An 18,523-nucleotide genomic window follows, 5' to 3' on the forward strand; every position below is an offset into this window, starting at 1 on the left:
GGTCACACCTCCGTCCCCAAATCCAACCTTTAGGGTTGGGACCCAGACCTCTAGCCTTTGAAGCTCCCAGGTGATTCCATAATGCAGCCAAGGTTGATAACCTCTGCTTTAGGTTGTCCTGGAGACAGAACCCGCAGACCAGGTATGGTCCCGATTCTTGTTGAATAAGCTGTTTCCTAATCACACAAGGGATGACCATGTATTGAGGGGCTAGGGTCACCTAGGAAAAAAAAACAGTCAATTGGTTCTTTAGAACATCAAACTAAAAAGCAGTCTCACACTTATATTTTAAATATAATAAAGTTTCCCCTATTTAAATGCTTTATTAAAATTAAGCTATATTTGATGTCTTTCTATCATTTGGCCTACAGGCTTTAACTACTTCAGGGGACTAGCGTGTCCTTGTTCAGCACTATTTGCCCAGGATGTGGAATAGAGGGCAGAGGATACATGGAGAGAGGGACGAGGCAGGAGGGAAGGGCCTCCCCCGAGGCCTCATGAAAGAGATTTCTCTCTGAGCTCCTCTACCAAAATCAGGACCTATACTCTGAAACTATTTCGTTCTCATTCCAAGATTATTGTAACTGGAAGAGAATTATATTCATAGAATTTTTCGGTCTTGAAAGAGAAAAAGCTGGGTAGATGCACCTACAGGCCTCTAGGAATCAGTAGGGTGCCTGGGTTTCCACTCTGCACCTCCCAAAGGAAGAGTAATGGCCCAGTTACTTGTGTAGATGAGTCTCTGCTTTTCTTCTCAATGGTGGCAAGGGAATAAATAATGAGTTTACACACTAGAAATCCTATCACTATTGATTCTGTAATTGGCTGGTAACTGTATCAGGAGCAGCTGCAGATCTTGCTCTGCCTTTTTCTAGATCTGAGCTCAGCATGTGTCTTAGAAACCAGACCAATCAAGGAGCCCTGTCTCCCAGCATAAGCTACTTCCTGGTATTAAAACCATGTTGGTGAGACTGATATCAGTTGCAAATGCTTCTAAAAAATCAGACCTTGGGGAAATTAGACTCTTACATCAAACTGAAAATGTAGCTAACAGCCCTATTACTACACTCAGAGGGGCTTCCACACTCCTCTTGGCCCACGTGAGCTCTAGATACAGTGACGAGCTGGTTGAATTTAACTTGTTTATTTTTAATAAGTCAGGAATTAATAGCATTAGAGATTTATTTCATGCCTTGATTTTATTCAAGTTGGTCAATCTTAAGTGATATTCCTAATCCACTAAACAATAATGTGAAAGTTGAGGAATTTTACATCATAATTACTAGAGTCAGCTACAAGGCCATTGACTGGCTGTGTCTTTTGACTGACCCCTTTCACTCCAGGGTTTTTTATCAACAGAGCAGCTCTAGGAAAAGTTGTGGAACACATAAGTTCTATTGTCCATCTCTGTTTCCATCGATCTTCCTTGTAGATGCCTCTGAGGCTTTCCTTCCCGACATTCCAGCTCTTTACCCTCAAAGTGACTAACTTTACCTTCATGGTTCTTAGGCATCTGTGGAAGGAATTCATGGCTTCACAAACTGACCTCTGTCAGATCGTGTGCATTATATGCACGTGCTTTTCTCTGCAGAGAATCCAGAGATTCCAAGAGATTTTTTTAAAACTTGGTAATCTAATTTGGGACAACATGGATGGGCCTAAAGTGTATCACACTAAGTGAAATAAGTCAAACAGAGAAAAAAAATACCATATGATTTCACTTATATGTGGAATCCAAAAAAAAAGGAATGAACAAACAAAAGAGAAACAGACTCATAGATATAGACAATAAACTGACTGATGGCTGTTGGGTGGAAAAGGTGTAGGGATTAAGAAGTACAAATCGGCAGTTACAGAAGACTTTCAGGTATGTAAAGTATAGCATAGGGAATATACTCAGTAATATGATGGTGCCAGATGGGTACTAGACTTAAGGTGATCACTTTATAAGTTATACAAATGTCTAGTCATTATGTTATACACCTGAAACTATTATAATATTGTATGTCAATTATAATTGCAAAATAATTATTTAAATCTAAAAAAAAGATTTAAAAGTTTGGCAATCTGAAAATAAAGGCTAAATCAAACTTGCTTATCTCTCCTTTTTCTATCTCAGAATTCACCTGCATCCAATGCCAAGGCCATAAACTCTTTAATAATTGTATAAAGCATTCCCTAATTAGTTAGTGTCTTTGCTGTTTAAAGGAGTGTTTTTAGGATGGAGACTTAGCCCAAAGAAATTATTCCAATAATGAGAATTTCAAAGATCAGATAGTAACTCAGGGGGCCTTAAACTTCCCTCCAGATCATGCCAGTAGGTGGCCTCAGATTCCACCTATGCAGCTCGTCCACTCCAGCTTCTCCCTCTGCAGAGCTCAGGAGGACTTGGGATGCTTATAGAATAAAAGTACCTGCCTCTTCTTCCTGTTACAGTGGCTGGACTTCGAATGTGCATAAACCCTAGAACACCCTTTCACCTGGTGATTGGACTTTAACCTTAGGTACCTCAATTTATTAGCCACATGTCCCTCTTTCTGCATCTACCTATACTCTGTCTTTAAAGTGTTGTATCATGGGCTGTGCTTTACAAGAGCTTGTCTTTTAGGAGCTGATTGTTTTGAGGCTTTGTTCTAATAGATGGTTATTGCTGCGTGTTTCTTGTATTCTTTATTTTCTTCCTTATTTTTTTATTCTATCCTGTTCTTCCTATTCCGTGCTGCAGTCACCTGAGGCCTTCCATGTTACAGCAGCTCCTGCGACGCCTTGTTTTTGATGTGCCCCAGCTCAATGAATACTGCAAAATGCCCCTTAAGGTAAACCTCGCGCTTGTGACAGAAATACAGTCCATGGCACAGGAAACTTGCCTTGTAGAACAGGATGTCCTCTCGATTTGGGAGCAAAATACATGCTAAATGGGCTTCACTCCTTTGAGAGCTAATAAGATGCAACCTACCAAATGAAGCCCTCCCTGAGTGTGTCTGGTGGAGGAGACTTCCAGATTCATTAACTGCTCCAGTTTTGTGGGTTGGCTTTCCACCAAGTTCTTGTGACTTAGCAGAGGTTAGTGAAGCAACTTGGGTTTTGTGCTTTCCTGCCCTAATTAGGCTTTCAGAATATTTTCAGTCTCAAAAACCTTTGAAGGCTTGTGATTATTCATTTAAGTACAGCAACTAAAATGTCCCTTTTCTCTTCCATACTATTTTGTGTTTTTTCTTTTATAACAGATCCTCCCCGCCCCCTTTTTTTTTTGTTTTTACTTCTTTTTCTTTGCTGATGAAAAGGCCACAGAGCCTTCCCTTTTCTTTCTTTCTTTTTTTTGTTTGTTTTTTGTTTCCCCATTCCTGAATTTCTCATAAATTACAAACATTTTATCACTAGCACTATGAGCATCTGAGTCTGGGGCAGGGGGTGGAGGGGGAGGGCGGGGGTCATCGGAATCACCCCCCACACAAGAGGGCAGCTGGTTTTTTGCTCTTCTCCCTTTGTGGCATCTGCGATATAGCATTTTCAAAGGTGTCAGCCATCACCAAAATTTCTGCCTGGTGATTTTAACAAAATTTTTTCTTTTTTCAGAAATAGTCCAAGCGAGGATTTCAAGAAGCATTTTACTAAGATTAAACAGAATTCCCGGGAGCCTTTAGTTCAGAGAGCAGCTTGTTCGCTGTCAGAGATTCCACCGCCCTCCAAGGGCTCATTTGTCTCTCCAACCCTAACCGCCCCAGTTCTGATCTCAGAAAGCACCGTGGCGGAAAGCCAGGGTTCTCGCAGTTCACGCTGGCCTTGCTTCCTCAGCAGGCCTGACTGTCAGCGAGATTCTGGCTCCCACAGAGGAACCTATAAATAGTCCTCAGTGAGCCCACTTTTACTTCTTAGATCAGGGATTTTTTATTGACTGTATTGGAGTGACATTGGTTAATAATATTTTGTGGGTTTCAGGTGTACAGTTCTATAACACATCATCTGTGTATTGTGTGTTCACCGCCCCAAGTCAAGTCTCCTTCCATCACTATTTACACTCCCTATACACTCTTCTACCTTCCCCCAACCCCCTTTCCTTCTGTTGTCTGTGTCTATGAATTTTGGTTTGTTTGTTTGTTTTCTTAATCTGTCCACCTTTTTCACCCAACTCCGAAACCCCTACCTTTCCCCTCTTAGAGGATGTGGATCCCACCTGCTGGGATGGGAACATTGGCAGTGTACTTCTGCCCTCTGCTGGCCATATGTGAAACTGTTGTTACACGGAGTGCCATCAGATGGAGTGAAAGGGAAGGAAGTCATGGGCAGTCATCAATCTAGAGCAAATCTTCGGCCTCACAGTCCCCTCCCCATACCAGCATGACCCAGCACCTTCCAGATTCATAAGCAAAGGTCTCAGAAGAAATTCTTCCTACTCCTGACTGACTGGAACAACACCCGGTGACTACTTTCAGAGTGTAGAATTTTCTCATTTGAGTGGAAATAGTGACCCATTCTTCAGTAACTGCCAGGGGCACCTTAGGAGGCACATGAATTAATTAGGCGGCTTCAGTTCGGGCTGGAGCTCATTAGGCAGGAAAGCAGACCATTCCGGGGGTGGTTGAAGGCCTGTCTCTAGATGGCCCACCTGTTTCCATGTTCGTTTCGCTCTCCTGATGGCTGCTTGCTGTTTTATTCTCCCCTGCACGTTGTCGATGCCTGTGGATCTTCGCTACCCCTCCCCACTGGTGCCGCCCTGTTGGAACCCACCAGCTTCTGACGAGCCACTATGAGCAGTGCTGGAAGTATTACTGCCTGCCCTCGGGGTGGGGCAGCTACGGCCTCGCCGTGGAGGAGGAGCTGCACCTCACGGAGAAGCTCTTCTGGGGGATTTTTGACTCCCTCTCCCACAAGGTAACGGGGTGCTTCTCAAACGGGGAGGGAAGCCCTCAGCGACCCCAGCTGCTACAGAACATAATGGCTAATCGCTGTTCAGCTTCACCCCGTGCTAGGCACTGCGCCAAGTACTTCCCAACTGTGGTACACTCATCCTTACCCCCACCCCGTGAAATGGGAACTGCTCTAACCCCTCCTTTGACAGGTGAGTCTCAGAGCAATTGAATACCTTGCCAGACACACAAAGCTAGTACAGAGAAGAGCTACTACCAGAGTGAATCTCAAAAACACTTCCTGGCCTCAGTCTCCGTGACTGAGCCCACTGCCACTCCTTCCCCGACATGAGGCCCCTGTTAGCTGGTCTTCGCCAGCTCCAGCCTAGAGGAGAAGTCATGACATCTGCTCAGGTCAGGATGTGGGATTCTAGGAGACTTCAGCCACAGTGAGGGAGGTTATTCAGATCCACTCGTTTAGGGAGGAGAACTGAGGGTCTCTGAACCCAGAGCCTCCCACACTGCCTGATGGAAACACAGCTGCAACTTAGAATTTCCAAGCCAGTTTATTTAGATTTTTGAGGTCATTGGCTTTAGGTCTGGCTTTCTTACAGAAATCTGGAACGTGTGTGTAGGTGTTCACCTGCACTTACACTCCTGTCTTCACTCCTGTAATCCTTTGGTCTGTGTAAGCAGATCCAAAGCTGTCCCTACCCCATGTTATCTGACTGGAATTCCTTCCTCTCCAGTTCAAGAGAGAGTGGATGTGCTATGAGCAGTCTGCTAGTGATATCAACACATGGCCCACATCAGCTACTGCGGAGCCTAGCACAGCTTCTTATGCCCTCTCCAGCTACAGGTTGGGTCAGTTTCTACGCGCCTCTACGGCAGGCAGGTTTATACACATTTCTGGCCTAGTTAGAACCTGTTTAACCCTTTCTTAAAATTAACTATTTATGAGATACAGCTTTTTAAAAAAAATCCTCACCCAAGGATATGTTTTTGTTTTTAAGAGAGGAAGGGGGAAAAGAGAGAGAGAGAGACATTGATATGAGAAAGAAGCATCAATTGGTTGCCTCCCGAGGGCACCTCAACTAGGGATTGAAGCCTAGCTATGTGCCCTAACCAGAAATCAAACCCACAACCTTTTGGTATATGGGACGATGCTCCAACCAACTGAGCCACCTGGCCAGGGATAGGAGATACTGATTTAAATCTTGATTTAACATTTTTCAACTGGAAGCAAATGGTGACTGGAGGACTTTGCAGACTGTGTTGTCATCCTCCAAGGACCCCTGGTTTCCACCAAGTGTGTTAAAGGGCTTCCCTGTTCCCCACGCTGGTTGACCTGGACAAATGAGGGCATGGTACTTTTCTCAGCTAATTGGGGAATGCTTCCACCTGGTGGCCATGGGTCTGGTTTCTGTACCAACACGTTCTTTGGTTTTCCTCACAGAAGTATGACCCAGATCTTTTCCGAATGGCCCTGCCTTGTCTCAGTGCTATCGCCGGGGCCTTGCCACCTGATTACTTAGACACCAGGATCTCAGCCACGTTGGAGAAGCAGATCTCAGTGGATGCAGACGGCAACTTTGACCCAAAACCGATCAACACCATGAAGTGAGTCCAGACCACCTCTAAGCTGGTCTTATATTTTGTCCAGTGGCCAGTGTTTCTCTTTCAGAAGGTGGCAAGAAATATAAGAGTCTTTTTCTTCCCTCCTGCCAACACTTTGTCATTTCTCTTGACACTACAAGTCATATCAGACACTGTATCTTGCCCTTGATTCCTGAAGGATTAATCCATCCATATCCGATTTCATACCATATGATTATATGCTAGGCTTTTGTTTTAGAGGGTGGGGTTGGTTTATTTATTATGAGACGGATGCTCTCCACAAATAAATGTCATCTGCGACATTGCAAGAACCACCCTGACAAATGAGGCAATTAATTTATTAATGAGTTTTTTGGCAAAATCTTCACTTTTTTTGAATTAGGCCTGTACAGTTCTAATTGCACCATACATCAAAACAGCTCCATAAGTAGCACTCAGCTGAGCCCTGACAAGGCTTGGGTGTGACGGCAGAACAGCATGGGGTCCTTACCTGAGAGACTGGCCCTGCTCTCCCCCATGCCAGGGCATGCTGAAACTTGGTTACAATCCTACAATATCACCTTTAATTTCTCCCTCTGATTCTCCAGCATCTCTCCTGGGGGATGATTAGGCCATGGATGAAACATGCTCAATTTTGGCTGGTGGCGGGTCCACCCCAGTTATGATTATGCGTTGTGGGGCATCTCTAGGTACATTCTAAGAGAAGAGCTCCCAACCGGCTTTAGAGTGAGCAGGGAAAGTAAGACATCCTATACAGCTCCTCGGACTTGTGTTTTGTGGCAGTAGTTCTCAAATAGAGCCACAGCCTAAGCTCTTCCCTGGGGCTGTCAGCTTTGATAACATATAAAACTGTTATATGTTAACAATTAGTACACAGTCCATCAGATGGAGCATTGAGCTGAATGGATGGTGGGAAACAGAATTGAACCTGCTATAAGGATGAGATAAGAGGCATGGTAAGCCATCGAGCTCAATGAAAACATAAGTGTGCTGACAGATGACAAATGGTGTAATAATGTGATGCTTTTATAAATATTACTAGTGACCCGTCGTTCAAAATCACATGAGACCTGGGACCCCTCACCATGGGACCACCCCGCATCCCAGAGTCCCACCCTGTGTGGCCGGCACACTGCAGGATGGCCCTGAGTCCTGGAGTGCCACCCTGATGCCTCGCCTCTGGGTTGCAGAGAGCAGCCACCAGGCCCTGCCCCCGCAGCATGCACACAGGGCCACTGAAACCCCGGCAGAAGCCACATGAAGTGGATGCCAGGACCCCTGCGACCCATGGGGTCGCAGGAACCCTGGCAGAAGCCGCTCAAAGTGGCCGCCGGCCCTGCCTAGTGGCCCCGCCCCCACTGTGAGCACCACCATCTTCTGATGGCGTTACAGCGTGAGGGTCAATTTTCATATTACCTCTTTATTATATAGGAGGATGAGACAATGCTATACTCCAGCAATTTGTGTGCTAATGATGAGTGGTTCCATGTTAACTTGAGAGTTCTGGTTTCTTTGCATATACCTTGACATCAGTATGGTTCTTCAAGTGATGTGAGTAATAGACTAACTCTGGCTAATGTGATCAGAAAGGGGCTTTATTGCAAAGATCAGAGGTCATTATCAGAACCTAGTGAAAGGCTGGCTAACCCAGCCTCAGCAGGAGCAGAAACCAGGACAGAGTGGCCAAGTGGGCAGTCTTCAGGCGTCCCCATTGGATGAACCCCCTTGAAGAGTGTGCTGCCCTGGTCTCACCTGACTCAAGATTCAAATTCCTGGGAAAGTGAGTCTGAATGGCCCAGTCAGACGCCCACCTCAGTTCACATAAGACTGCGTGCAATGTAGGATTTGTTCCTTACAGGAAAAGGGAGGTGCTGTGGCCAACAGAAGGGACAAAAACTGCTAAACTGATGGAAATAACAGGTGTCTAGTGTACTTCCAAAATTGTAGTATTTAAAGGTGAGTCACTGAACCCAAAAAGGTAGACACCCAGTTTTTTGTAACATTTGGTCCTCTAGCCACCAGTCCTGCCACTCCCAGATTGCAGCCACAAGATGACAGGACAGTGTCTTTGGATGAAGGGATTCTCACTGTGTAACCTAGACAGGTCTCGCCCAGGAGTCAAAAGAAACTAGAACAGCTGGAGGGAGGCCACTTACACAGCAGAGCCTCCTGCAGAGTGGTCCCCTGATTGGACCTGGGTATGTCAGGTCTGGCACACCTTCTGCTCAGAAAGTTCCATGTACCTAGGGTCCAGCTTCAGCTTTGGGTTAGCTGATTGATCAAATGCAGCTTCGATGTCTGATTGTTGATTCTGGCCATCTTTTTAGCACGCACATGTGGCTGAGGTGCTTGGCGAGGTTGTAATTTGATTTTTTCCCTTCTCATTTCAGTTTCTCCTTGCCTGAAAAATTGGAATACATCGTCACCAAGTATGCCGAGCATTCACATGATAAGTGGGCCTGTGACAAGGTAGGGATTATCCTCCAGCTGACATTTGTCAGAGGGAAAAATGGTCCAAGAACATTAAAGGGTCCAATGCTGGAAATCTGCCTGATGTGTCTAAGTGACAGGCTCACCAGGCCAAGAGCATTCATTATTTCTGAGCAGCACTCTCCCGGGGTTGGTGGAGGTCAGAGAAATAGGCGGAAGAAGCTGGAGGTGCTGCTTTCTGTATTTTTCTCAAGAAGATCATCGATTCTATGAGTGTTCACTTCTTTCTCAACATTGCATTCCCTGGAATTTACACCCAAGCACGTGCTTGCATGTGTTTGACCTAAATGCTTAATGCAGGGTGGGAGGCTTTTATTGCATTTTCTCTTTGAATTTTTTTTATTTTTATTTTTTTGGAAAAGGGAAAATGAAATTAAAAGCCTTACCCCTGCATTTTGCCAAGAAGCTGGATTTTATTCTAGGGAGGGAGGACACACATCTTCCCATGGCAGCCGGCGGCGTAAGTCCCAGACTCTCCCTTATTAATAAGCCTGTCCATCTGGTGTTTAAAATTCCTCACCACATGAGGTCAGCCTGCTTAATGCGTGTAATTGCTCTGTCAGCCCTTTAATGCTGGCAGGAGAGTGGGAGGGATGTGCCAAAGATGTCCAGGATTCCTGGGGGCGGCCGGCTAAGGGTTGGGGCCATTGCTCAGTTGCAGCTTCAGTGTGGAGCTGAGGAGCAAGCCCACAGTGGGGCCACAGAAACCACCTCCATGCCACATGCCCTGGAGAGGGACACCTTGCACCACTGGCTCAGCCTTGGAGTTGGTCTGGGCTCAGCTCCTATTCTTCCATCGTCCCAATTGGGGGTCAATGATCATAACAATCATTGTAATTGTAGGAAGGGCCAATAGCTCATGGTTCGAGAGCAGGGGTTGGCTATACTATTCTGTAAAAGGCCAGATAGTGGACATTTTAGGCTTTGTGGCCAGAGAGCCTCCATTGCAACTGCTCGTCTCTGCCATTACAGCACAGAAGCAGCCACAGACGTTGCATAGATGAAGGCACATGCCTGGGCCCAGTAAAACTGTGTTTATGGAACAGATGGTCGGCCAGACTTGGCCCAATGGCTGTAGCTGGTTGACTCTTGCTCTAGACTCTAGATTCTAGAGTCTAGAGCATCTGTATTTTCTGTATTTTCTCAGCACTTGTTGCATATGCCATTGGGCCAGCCTGTGGAAGAGGGAAATGCGGCCCTCCATCAGGCCATGGCCACGGCCCGTCCGTCACTAGGCCATGTGAATTTGCCTCCTTAGTCTCTCCTCAGTGCGAACCGGTCTCACAGCCGTACCCCAGGGCTGTAGTCTGAGTTGTCATCTTCTTTTGCCCAGAAGGTTGTGATGATCTCCTAACTAGTCTCCCCTCAAGCACTTTCCCAGTCTGCCCTTCACACCACAGGCAAGTGACAGCTTCAGTGTGCAGATCTGGTGATATCCTACCACTGCTCTCCATCACAGCCCCTTCTCCTTGTTAACGTTCCTTAACAGCTTCTAACTATTTTTAATATACAGGTCAAAATCTCTAATGTGCCTGATAGGCACAGCCTAATCTGGCCTCTACTACCGTCTCTAACATCACCTTTCCTTTCACCCTCTGCCCTCCAGCCACATCCCCTTGTTTCTACCCACTGCCCACCACACACACACACACACACACACACACACACACGCACGCACACACACACATATGTGCCTGAAACCCTCCTCTAAAGCTGGGGATCTTAATCCAGCATCTTGAAGGGTTCAGGAATCTGAAGAAGGCGCTGTGTGTAAATTAATAAAGAGTCCAGAGACAAAACATAATTTTGGAAGGCATTTTGGGGGGCCAGAGGAGCTTGGCTAAAGGAACCAAGTTCTTCTGTCTCTCTGGACCCCTTGCCTTTTATTAACACAAATTGTCCTAAAGCAAGTTAGATATAGATATCAAAAGACAAGGTTTAGTATACAGAATCCATTGATGGATTGGAGGAACTGCCTTCAGCTGTTCAGGTGTTTGGCCAGTCGGAGGCAATAACATGTAGATTGAAATGCCCTCAGCTGTCTGGCAGCAAGCAATCATTTATGCATCCTTTTCAGGTTTGGGGAAATGCCCTCAGCCATTTCCAGATGATTCAGCCCTGTTGATATGCTGGAATTGGCTTCTGGCACTCCTCTGACTGAGCCAGGTGCCCATCTGCACTCAGACACGTGCACACACCATTTATCAGCTCATCCTAAAAATACCCATCCACATGTGAATTCCTGGGATGCCTCCCTCCCAGATGTCTCAGATATAGGCCTTCTTGGCACCTTGTTCTTTTCCATCATAGTATTTCCCTTGCAGCTTTACATAGTTATATTTATAACAGTTATATATTTATGCCAGTTATCAGCTATACATTTACTGGTGTGGTATTTGATTACTCTCTCTCTCTTCACTAGACTGTAAGCCTCACGTTTGCAAGGAAACATATTTGTTCACCATTGCCAGATGGACATCAATTATCTAACAATAAAAAGAATATTTTTTCTGTCCTCAAGAACTCTACAGTCTTACAGAGACCAGACTGGTGGCTGCCACCGGGGAGGGGGGTTGGGACACTGCATGAAAGAGGTGAAGGGATTAAGAAATACAAATCGGTAGTTACAAAATAGTCATGAATATAAAATAGAGCATAGGGAATATAGTCAATAATATTGTGATAACGATGTGGGTGCCAGGTGGGTATCAGAAATATCAGAGGGACTGCTTTGAAAAGTATATAATTGCCCAACCACTATGCTGTACACCTGAAATCAATACAAAATAACACTGACAGTAACTAAAAAAAAAATTAAAATAAATTAAAAATAAAAGAAACTTACAGTATTATGGGAGAAACAGAATAAATCAGCCATGGTGGCACAGGGTGTCCACTGCTGTGATGGGCATGAGCACAGCGTTAGAGCACACAGGAGGAGTCCCTAATCCCATAATGGGGGTCCAGGGACACTTCCTTGAGCTGGTGACACCTACAGTAAGTGACAAAGGACAGGTAGTTCGGGCAAAGAGCACCAAGCATATTGCAAGCTATGGGGGCAGCAGGTACAGATCTAGAGAAGCAAGAGAGAGTGTGGTGGCTTTAGGGAACCCTAGTTCAATATGGCAGGACATGGAGTGGGGTAGGGGAAGAATGGTGAGATGAGTCTGGACAGGCAGCGAGGTCTTTGCTATAGCTTTAGAGGCCAGAAAGTGTTTGCATTTTGCCATGATGGCAGCTGGGAACCAGAAAATATTAAAGGAGTCGAGTGCCCTGATGGGGGTGATTTTGTAGATCTCATCTAGCAGTGCTATAGAAAATGGGTCGGAAAAGTGGTGGACTGGAGGCAGGGGGCCTGTGTAAGAAGCTGGTGCAGTAACCCAGGTGATGACTGGCAGTGGCCTGAACTAAAATCCTGGAGGGAGATGGGAGGGGGGACCATGTGAGGAGATGCAGGGGAAGAGAGGCTGTCAGGGAAGATTTCCACATTTCTGGCTCAGGAAGTGAGTGTCAGCTGGTGCCATTCCCTGAAGTAGAGGGAACCCCAGAGGCGGAGCCACTCTGAGAAGTAAAATGCAGGCTCTGTGCAGGCATGTTGGAGGAACCTGTGGAAACATGGAAGCAGAGCTTATGTAGGTTTGGAAATTAGGAGAAAGATCTGGGCTGGACATACTGAGTCCTCATATGGACTGTGGACTCCAATCGTATCACCCAGGGAAAGTGTGACCCGTGAGAAGGGACAGAACCTTGAGACACATGCGCATTAACAAGTGGGCAGTGGCAGAGATTGAACAAAAGCAGCCAGGAGTCTTTAAGCTGTGAGGTTACGGAAGTCGGGGACACGTGCCTGCCTCTGTGCCTACGGTGCCTAGGACAGAGTCCAGCACCTACAGTAGTAGGCATGCAAACAGTGTTTGTTGAGTGACTCTTGAAATTCTTAAACTTCTGTGATTCCCCGCATTGCTACAGTTCTGCTATGGGGTTGGCAGACAGGGGTGCAGTGGCCAGCAGGTCCCATCCTCACAGGCCTTTAGCCTTGACTTCTGTCCCTGCCTGAGAACACTGCCAGAAGCACTGTTCTCGGGTCTTTTGAAACATCCTTCTGCCTGTCGTGAACCTGAAATACAAGCAAGTCAGTGGAGGGGACAGCAGCTAAAACAAGAAGAAATGAAGGAGCAGAGTTCAACATTCAGGGGCAGAGAGCCTGACAGCCTTAATGGATCCATTAGACATTTTGCGGGGGCAATTTCCAAGCTCTGTCACCCTCCATTATTCCATTCGTTCAGTGCAGATAGAAACTGGGGTGTGGGTCACATAGCGGGGCTCCTGGGGTGCCAAGGATATTTGAAGTGAGAACCTTTCTGCAGAGTCAGAGCGGGTGGAAATATGGAATTTCCCTGGACGAGAACATGAAGACCCATCCACTGATAAGGCCCTTCAAGACATTGACGGAGAAGGTAAGGAGCGGGCCTCGGGTCACACTGCGCAGCTTCTGGTGTCCTGCCCTGGGGACTATGTCAGAGGAGGTCCGGGCACATTCACCCTCAGCGCCTTAGAGACTTTCAAACGCAGTCAACTCCTCAGGGACTCACCAGCAGGCACCACCTGGGATGCCTGGGGACCAGACTTGGTCTGTTCTTAGGCTCTGAGAGCCCCTTGGAGAGAGAACCTCAGCTCAGCACTTAGAGGCGGAGCCAAGTGCATTTGTAGGCCACTTGCTGCTGAACTAGGAAGGGCTTCTGTTCAATTGTAGAGGCGGGGAGAGGGGTAGTAGGAGATAATCAGGGAAGATAATAGGAGTAGAAAAGAGAGTCCCCAGGGACATACGCAGGTCTCTTGGAGTTTTTTAACTAAGAAATGTGATTCAGCCCACTCTGAGTTCCTCTATGCGGTCAGTAGGGTTCTCGGTACGCGCTAGGCCTGGGGTCATATGTAAAGGGCAGCATGCGTACCTTGTGTGCATATTGACCACCTATGAAGCTTTGAGGAGAATTCTAAGTCTCAGAAACTCTGTTTCCCATGCTCCAAGGAGAGCTTTGGCAGAACTCTGGCGAGTCCCCTCTTAACCAGCTGCTAGAACAAGAGAAGTCACTCTCTGTTCTTGCTCCTCTTTATCCCCAGCCTGTGGGTAATGTCTGGTTCATCCCTCTGGGGGCAGGAGACTGTGGGGTCTTATATTTAAAAACACCAGGAAGACTGACTGCTTGCTTCGGCATGGGGAGAGGGGTGCTGCAGAGGGATTCTGAGCCAGGGGGAGAACGCTGGAACCAGTTAGCACCCCCTCCATCGTGGGACCCACTTCCACAGGGAGACATGCCAGGCAGAGTGCTGGGAATGCCCTGCAAAGCTCTCCAGCTCAAATTTTCTTCCAGGAGAAGGAAATTTATCGCTGGCCAGCCAGAGAGTCCCTGAAAACCATGCTGGCTGTGGGCTGGACTGTGGAGAGGACCAAAGAAGCAGAAGCCCTAGTTCAACAACGGGAAAATGAGAAGCTTCGAAGCATGTCCCAGGCCAGCCAGGTATGACGGACACCACTGGGTCCGCCTAGGAAAGCCCTCCTGGGGGGCGGTGGTTCCCAGGCCAGGACCACCCATCGGGAGCCCTGGGGGTCCCTGGGATCCATCTCTGGTGGCTGATGTTGGGATGCTGGTGAGAATAAGGAGAATAACAGCAACCCTGATGATTCTGCCTGTGCTTCCCTAGGGCAACAGCTACAGCCCTGCCCCGCTGGACCTCTGCAACGTGGCGCTCTCCAGGGAGCTGCAGGTCAGTGTCGCTGCCTCCAGGGCAGCACAGCTTGCTCCCCAAAGCCCCCAAGTGCAGCATATATTGCCCTCCCAGGAGGTTGTTGTGTTTTAAAGAATAAGAAGGGAAACAATGCCTAGAACATCTCACCACTAAAATATAAACCTTGAAAAGGGGCACATTGGGCAGAGGCCACAGGGAAGGGCTCGGCAGAAGTAAGCGATCATCTCAGAAGGTGAGGCTTTGTACTTCAACCAGGAACATCCTAACAGGTAATCACTCAACAAAAGGAAGAACAAACAAATTACTGTATCAAAACCGACAACAGGCCCTAGCTGGCTTGGCTCAGTGGATAGAGCGTCGGCCTGCTGACTGAAAGGTGGGGGGTTTGATTCCAGTAAAGGGCACATGCCTGGGTTGCTGGCTTGATCCCCGGTAGGGGGCCTGCAGGAAGCAACCAATCAATGATTCTCTCTCATCATTGATGTTTCTCTCTCTCTCACCCCTCTCCCTTCCTCTCTGAAATCAATAAAAATATATTTAAAAAAAGAAAAAACCCACAACAGAACTGATAACAGCTAGGCAAAAATCTGTGCAAAGACCCCTGGGTGTGGGGGTGCTTTCCGGGTCCCAATAGGTATCCCCAACCATGAGGACACTTGCATATCTCATAGCAGATTCACTTGAGTTCCCAGAAGGTGCAGAAAGGCAATCGAGTAGGACTTAGGCACGTACACCAAGAAGATGAAATTAAAGGTCTTAAGCTGCCTCCACCCAGTCCTGCCCTCCTGCACACACAGCCGGGCGTGACCGGCCCCAGCCAGGGGCCATTGCTCCTTCAGACCTACCCTTTGGCTTCAGAGAAAGTTTCTTTCCAAAGTGCACATATGAGATCACTGTTGTATGAACCTTAGAGAGTTAATTCTATCTGGGAAATCTAATTTGCAGCAGTCTTCCCTAAGACATGGCTATTTTTAGTTTGCTAAACTAAAGGCTTTCAGGGATTCTAGACTTTTCCTTCACCGGCACTTCCAGCTCCCAAATTTCAGGTCCTATGGCAGATCAAGTGCCACCAAAATGCACTTCCAAATGGAAATGTGTGTGTCTGTCATGAATGCATCAAACTGCCAGGATAGTAAGTTACAAGGGAGGGGCAGAATTCGGAACTGTTTTCTGTTGTATGGAAAATGTAAAATTAATGAGGTGCCGAAGCAGACCAACATACCGTTAGCATTTGGTGGCGCTCTGCCCCCCAGGCTGCCTGAAAAGCCTGGCAGGCATGAGCCCGTTGTCTTGCTTTCTCTCTGACGGTCCTCTGCCTGGTGGGACACAGGGGATGGTGGAGGTCATAGCTGAGAACTATCACAACATCTGGGCCAAGAAGAAGAAACTGGAGCTGGAGAGCAAAGGTGAGCCTGGTTCCCAACATCCCCCGAAGGTGAGCGGGGCAGGTGTGCTTCCCCAGAAGTACTAAGGAAGAGCCAAATATGTTGTCATCTCTCACTTTCCTGACCCAGGTGGTGGCAGTCACCCTCTTCTGGTTCCATATGACACCTTGACTGCCAAGGAGAAGTCTAGGGACCGAGAGAAGGCACAGGACCTGTTTAAATTCCTCCAAGTGAATGGCATCGTGGTGTCTAGGTAAGTCGTCTTCCAGGTGATGTTAGCGCGCTGGGCAGGCTTGGAGGTGTGGTCTCCCTCTCCAGGTATTTAATCACGGGTCAGAGCAAGGATAGTGGGTGTCTTTTGAAATAAGAAAAACATTTCATTTTGGAGGATGAAGCCCTCTTTCCTGACATAAACAGGACCAATCAATATTAATTTAGAAAATCAGTTACAGCACAATATAAACTAAGAAACAAAACAGAAACAGGCTCATATACACAAAGAACAGACTGAAGGTTGCCAGAGAGGAGGGCGTTTGGGGAACTGGGTGAAAAAGGTGAAGGGATTGAGAAGTACAAATTGGTAGTTAGAAAATAGTCACGGGGACCTAGAGTGCAGCATGGGGGCTGTAATCAATGATATTGGAATAACTATCTATGTGGCCAAGTGGGTATTAGACATTTTGGGGGTCTCACTTTGTATATGACTGTCTAAACACTATGCGATACACCTGAAACTAATGCAAAAATAACATTGAATGTAAGTGGTAATGGGGAAAAAACTTTAATAAAATAGGAAAAATTCAGTTACAGCAGAGTCCGGACAAATTATACACAGACACCGTAAACATTTCATTGTAACTTAAAACATGTAAATATGCAGTTGTTCACAAGTCTTGGGCTCTAGGCCAGGCCTTTCTGTGTATGCTGCCCCATTGATTGCAGTAATAAACCACATCCATCTGCATCCCCAGCGCTTTGCAATCATGGCATTTCTTTAAATCAGCGAGACTTAAGGCACATGCTAAACAATGGAAGTACAGTATTCTTCTAGGTGCTTAAGTGTGTGTTTTTATTTCCTCCCCTATCTTTTACAGTTTTCTCACCCATACCTACTTTAAAAACGATGTATTTGGCCCTGGTTGGGTGGCTCAGTTGGTTAGAGTTTCATCCTGTACACCAAAAGGCTGTGGGTTCTATCCTTGTGGTCAAGGCACATATGGAAGGCAATCAATCATTGTTTCTCTCTCTCTCTCTCTCTCTCTCTCGGCACCTACAGGAGGCAAATAATGTTTTTCTCTCTTTCTCTCTCTCTTTCTCTCTCTCTCCCTCTCTCTCTCTCTCTCTCTTTCTCTCCCTGCCCCTTCCTCTCTCTCTCTAAAATCAATAAGCAGATCCTCAGGTGAAGATTAAAAATATATATGTGCATGTATGTATTTGCTTGCAATTGCAAGTCTTTGCAAAATATGCAAATTAGTTCTCATAGAATCAACAGTTCTCTTGACACTTTTATTTTGTTGTTTTATATACTATTTAATTAAGTTACATAACAATAATAGTAAGCATCAGTGACATTTTATCTCAAACTTAGATTTTTCAGAATTATCTAAGTGAATGTTTTATAGAAGAATGATCTTGGCTGCTTACGTCTTAAAAGCAGAAACTGTTTTCCCGCTGGTCAAAGGCCAGTAGTGGGCTGCACTGCATAGGGCCCTGTGTGCTGAGCACTTTGTGGAGTGAAAAGCAAGCCAGTGTTCCTATCTGATAGAGCCATTCCTCCTAAAAGAAATGTTTGCTGAGCCAGCTGCTGTTTCTTTTTGTTTCCTACAGAATTTTGCTACTGAATAGCAGAAAATGAACTAAAAACCTATACAAATATCTCGGTTATATCTCATATAAAAAAAATAACTAAATGCATTTGCCATATTGTCGAGCAGGAAAGGGCAGGTCGCGGGAAACAGCCTGCAGGGAGGCATGTGAGAAAGGCTCCCATCGTCACTTTAAACCCAATCTTAACACCAAGAATGCATACTGTGATTTGCTGATAAATCACTTGCTCGCAGAAATGAAAAGTTCCTCTTTACTATAACTAACGAGAAAATCAAGGAAATAGAAGGGAAAAGAAGAAAGATAATTAAATTGAGGAAACATGTCCTAGTGGCCGTTTACCATGGGCCAGAGCCTGTGGTGGGCACGTGGACCTATAGATGAGGAGGCGAGGTCCCTGCCATCACCAAGAACTCCTGGTTTCTGCTTCTCACAGCTCAGACCTGCTCCATCCTCAGCTTCCCCTCCCTCAGTGGAAGGGAGCACCCTTCTCTGGTGCTCAAGCCAGAAACCTTGGCTCTCCTCTTTTTCTCCCAGCCCACATCCAATCCTTCAGGAAATTCTGATGGTTCTGCCTGTAACATACCTAATATCTGATCACTTCTCACCACC

At 46.4% G+C, this 18,523-nt stretch overlaps 1 protein-coding gene across 1 annotated transcript in view; it reads left to right on the top strand.

The window, feature by feature from the left end:
- The window catches only part of RYR3 (ryanodine receptor 3), a 417,605-nt gene that overhangs the window by 283,589 nt on the left and 115,493 nt on the right, over window positions 1-18,523 (top strand). The window contains 9 exon segments of the mRNA XM_015557536.1: window positions 2,726-2,816; window positions 4,732-4,872; window positions 6,304-6,467; window positions 8,855-8,933; window positions 13,322-13,411; window positions 14,327-14,473; window positions 14,658-14,720; window positions 16,033-16,108; window positions 16,217-16,340. Coding sequence (XP_015413022.1) covers window positions 2,726-2,816; window positions 4,732-4,872; window positions 6,304-6,467; window positions 8,855-8,933; window positions 13,322-13,411; window positions 14,327-14,473; window positions 14,658-14,720; window positions 16,033-16,108; window positions 16,217-16,340 — 975 coding nt within the window.

Source organism: Myotis davidii, unplaced genomic scaffold, assembly GCF_000327345.1.
Source record: "Myotis davidii unplaced genomic scaffold, ASM32734v1 scaffold46, whole genome shotgun sequence".
Lineage (NCBI taxonomy): Eukaryota > Metazoa > Chordata > Mammalia > Chiroptera > Vespertilionidae > Myotis > Myotis davidii.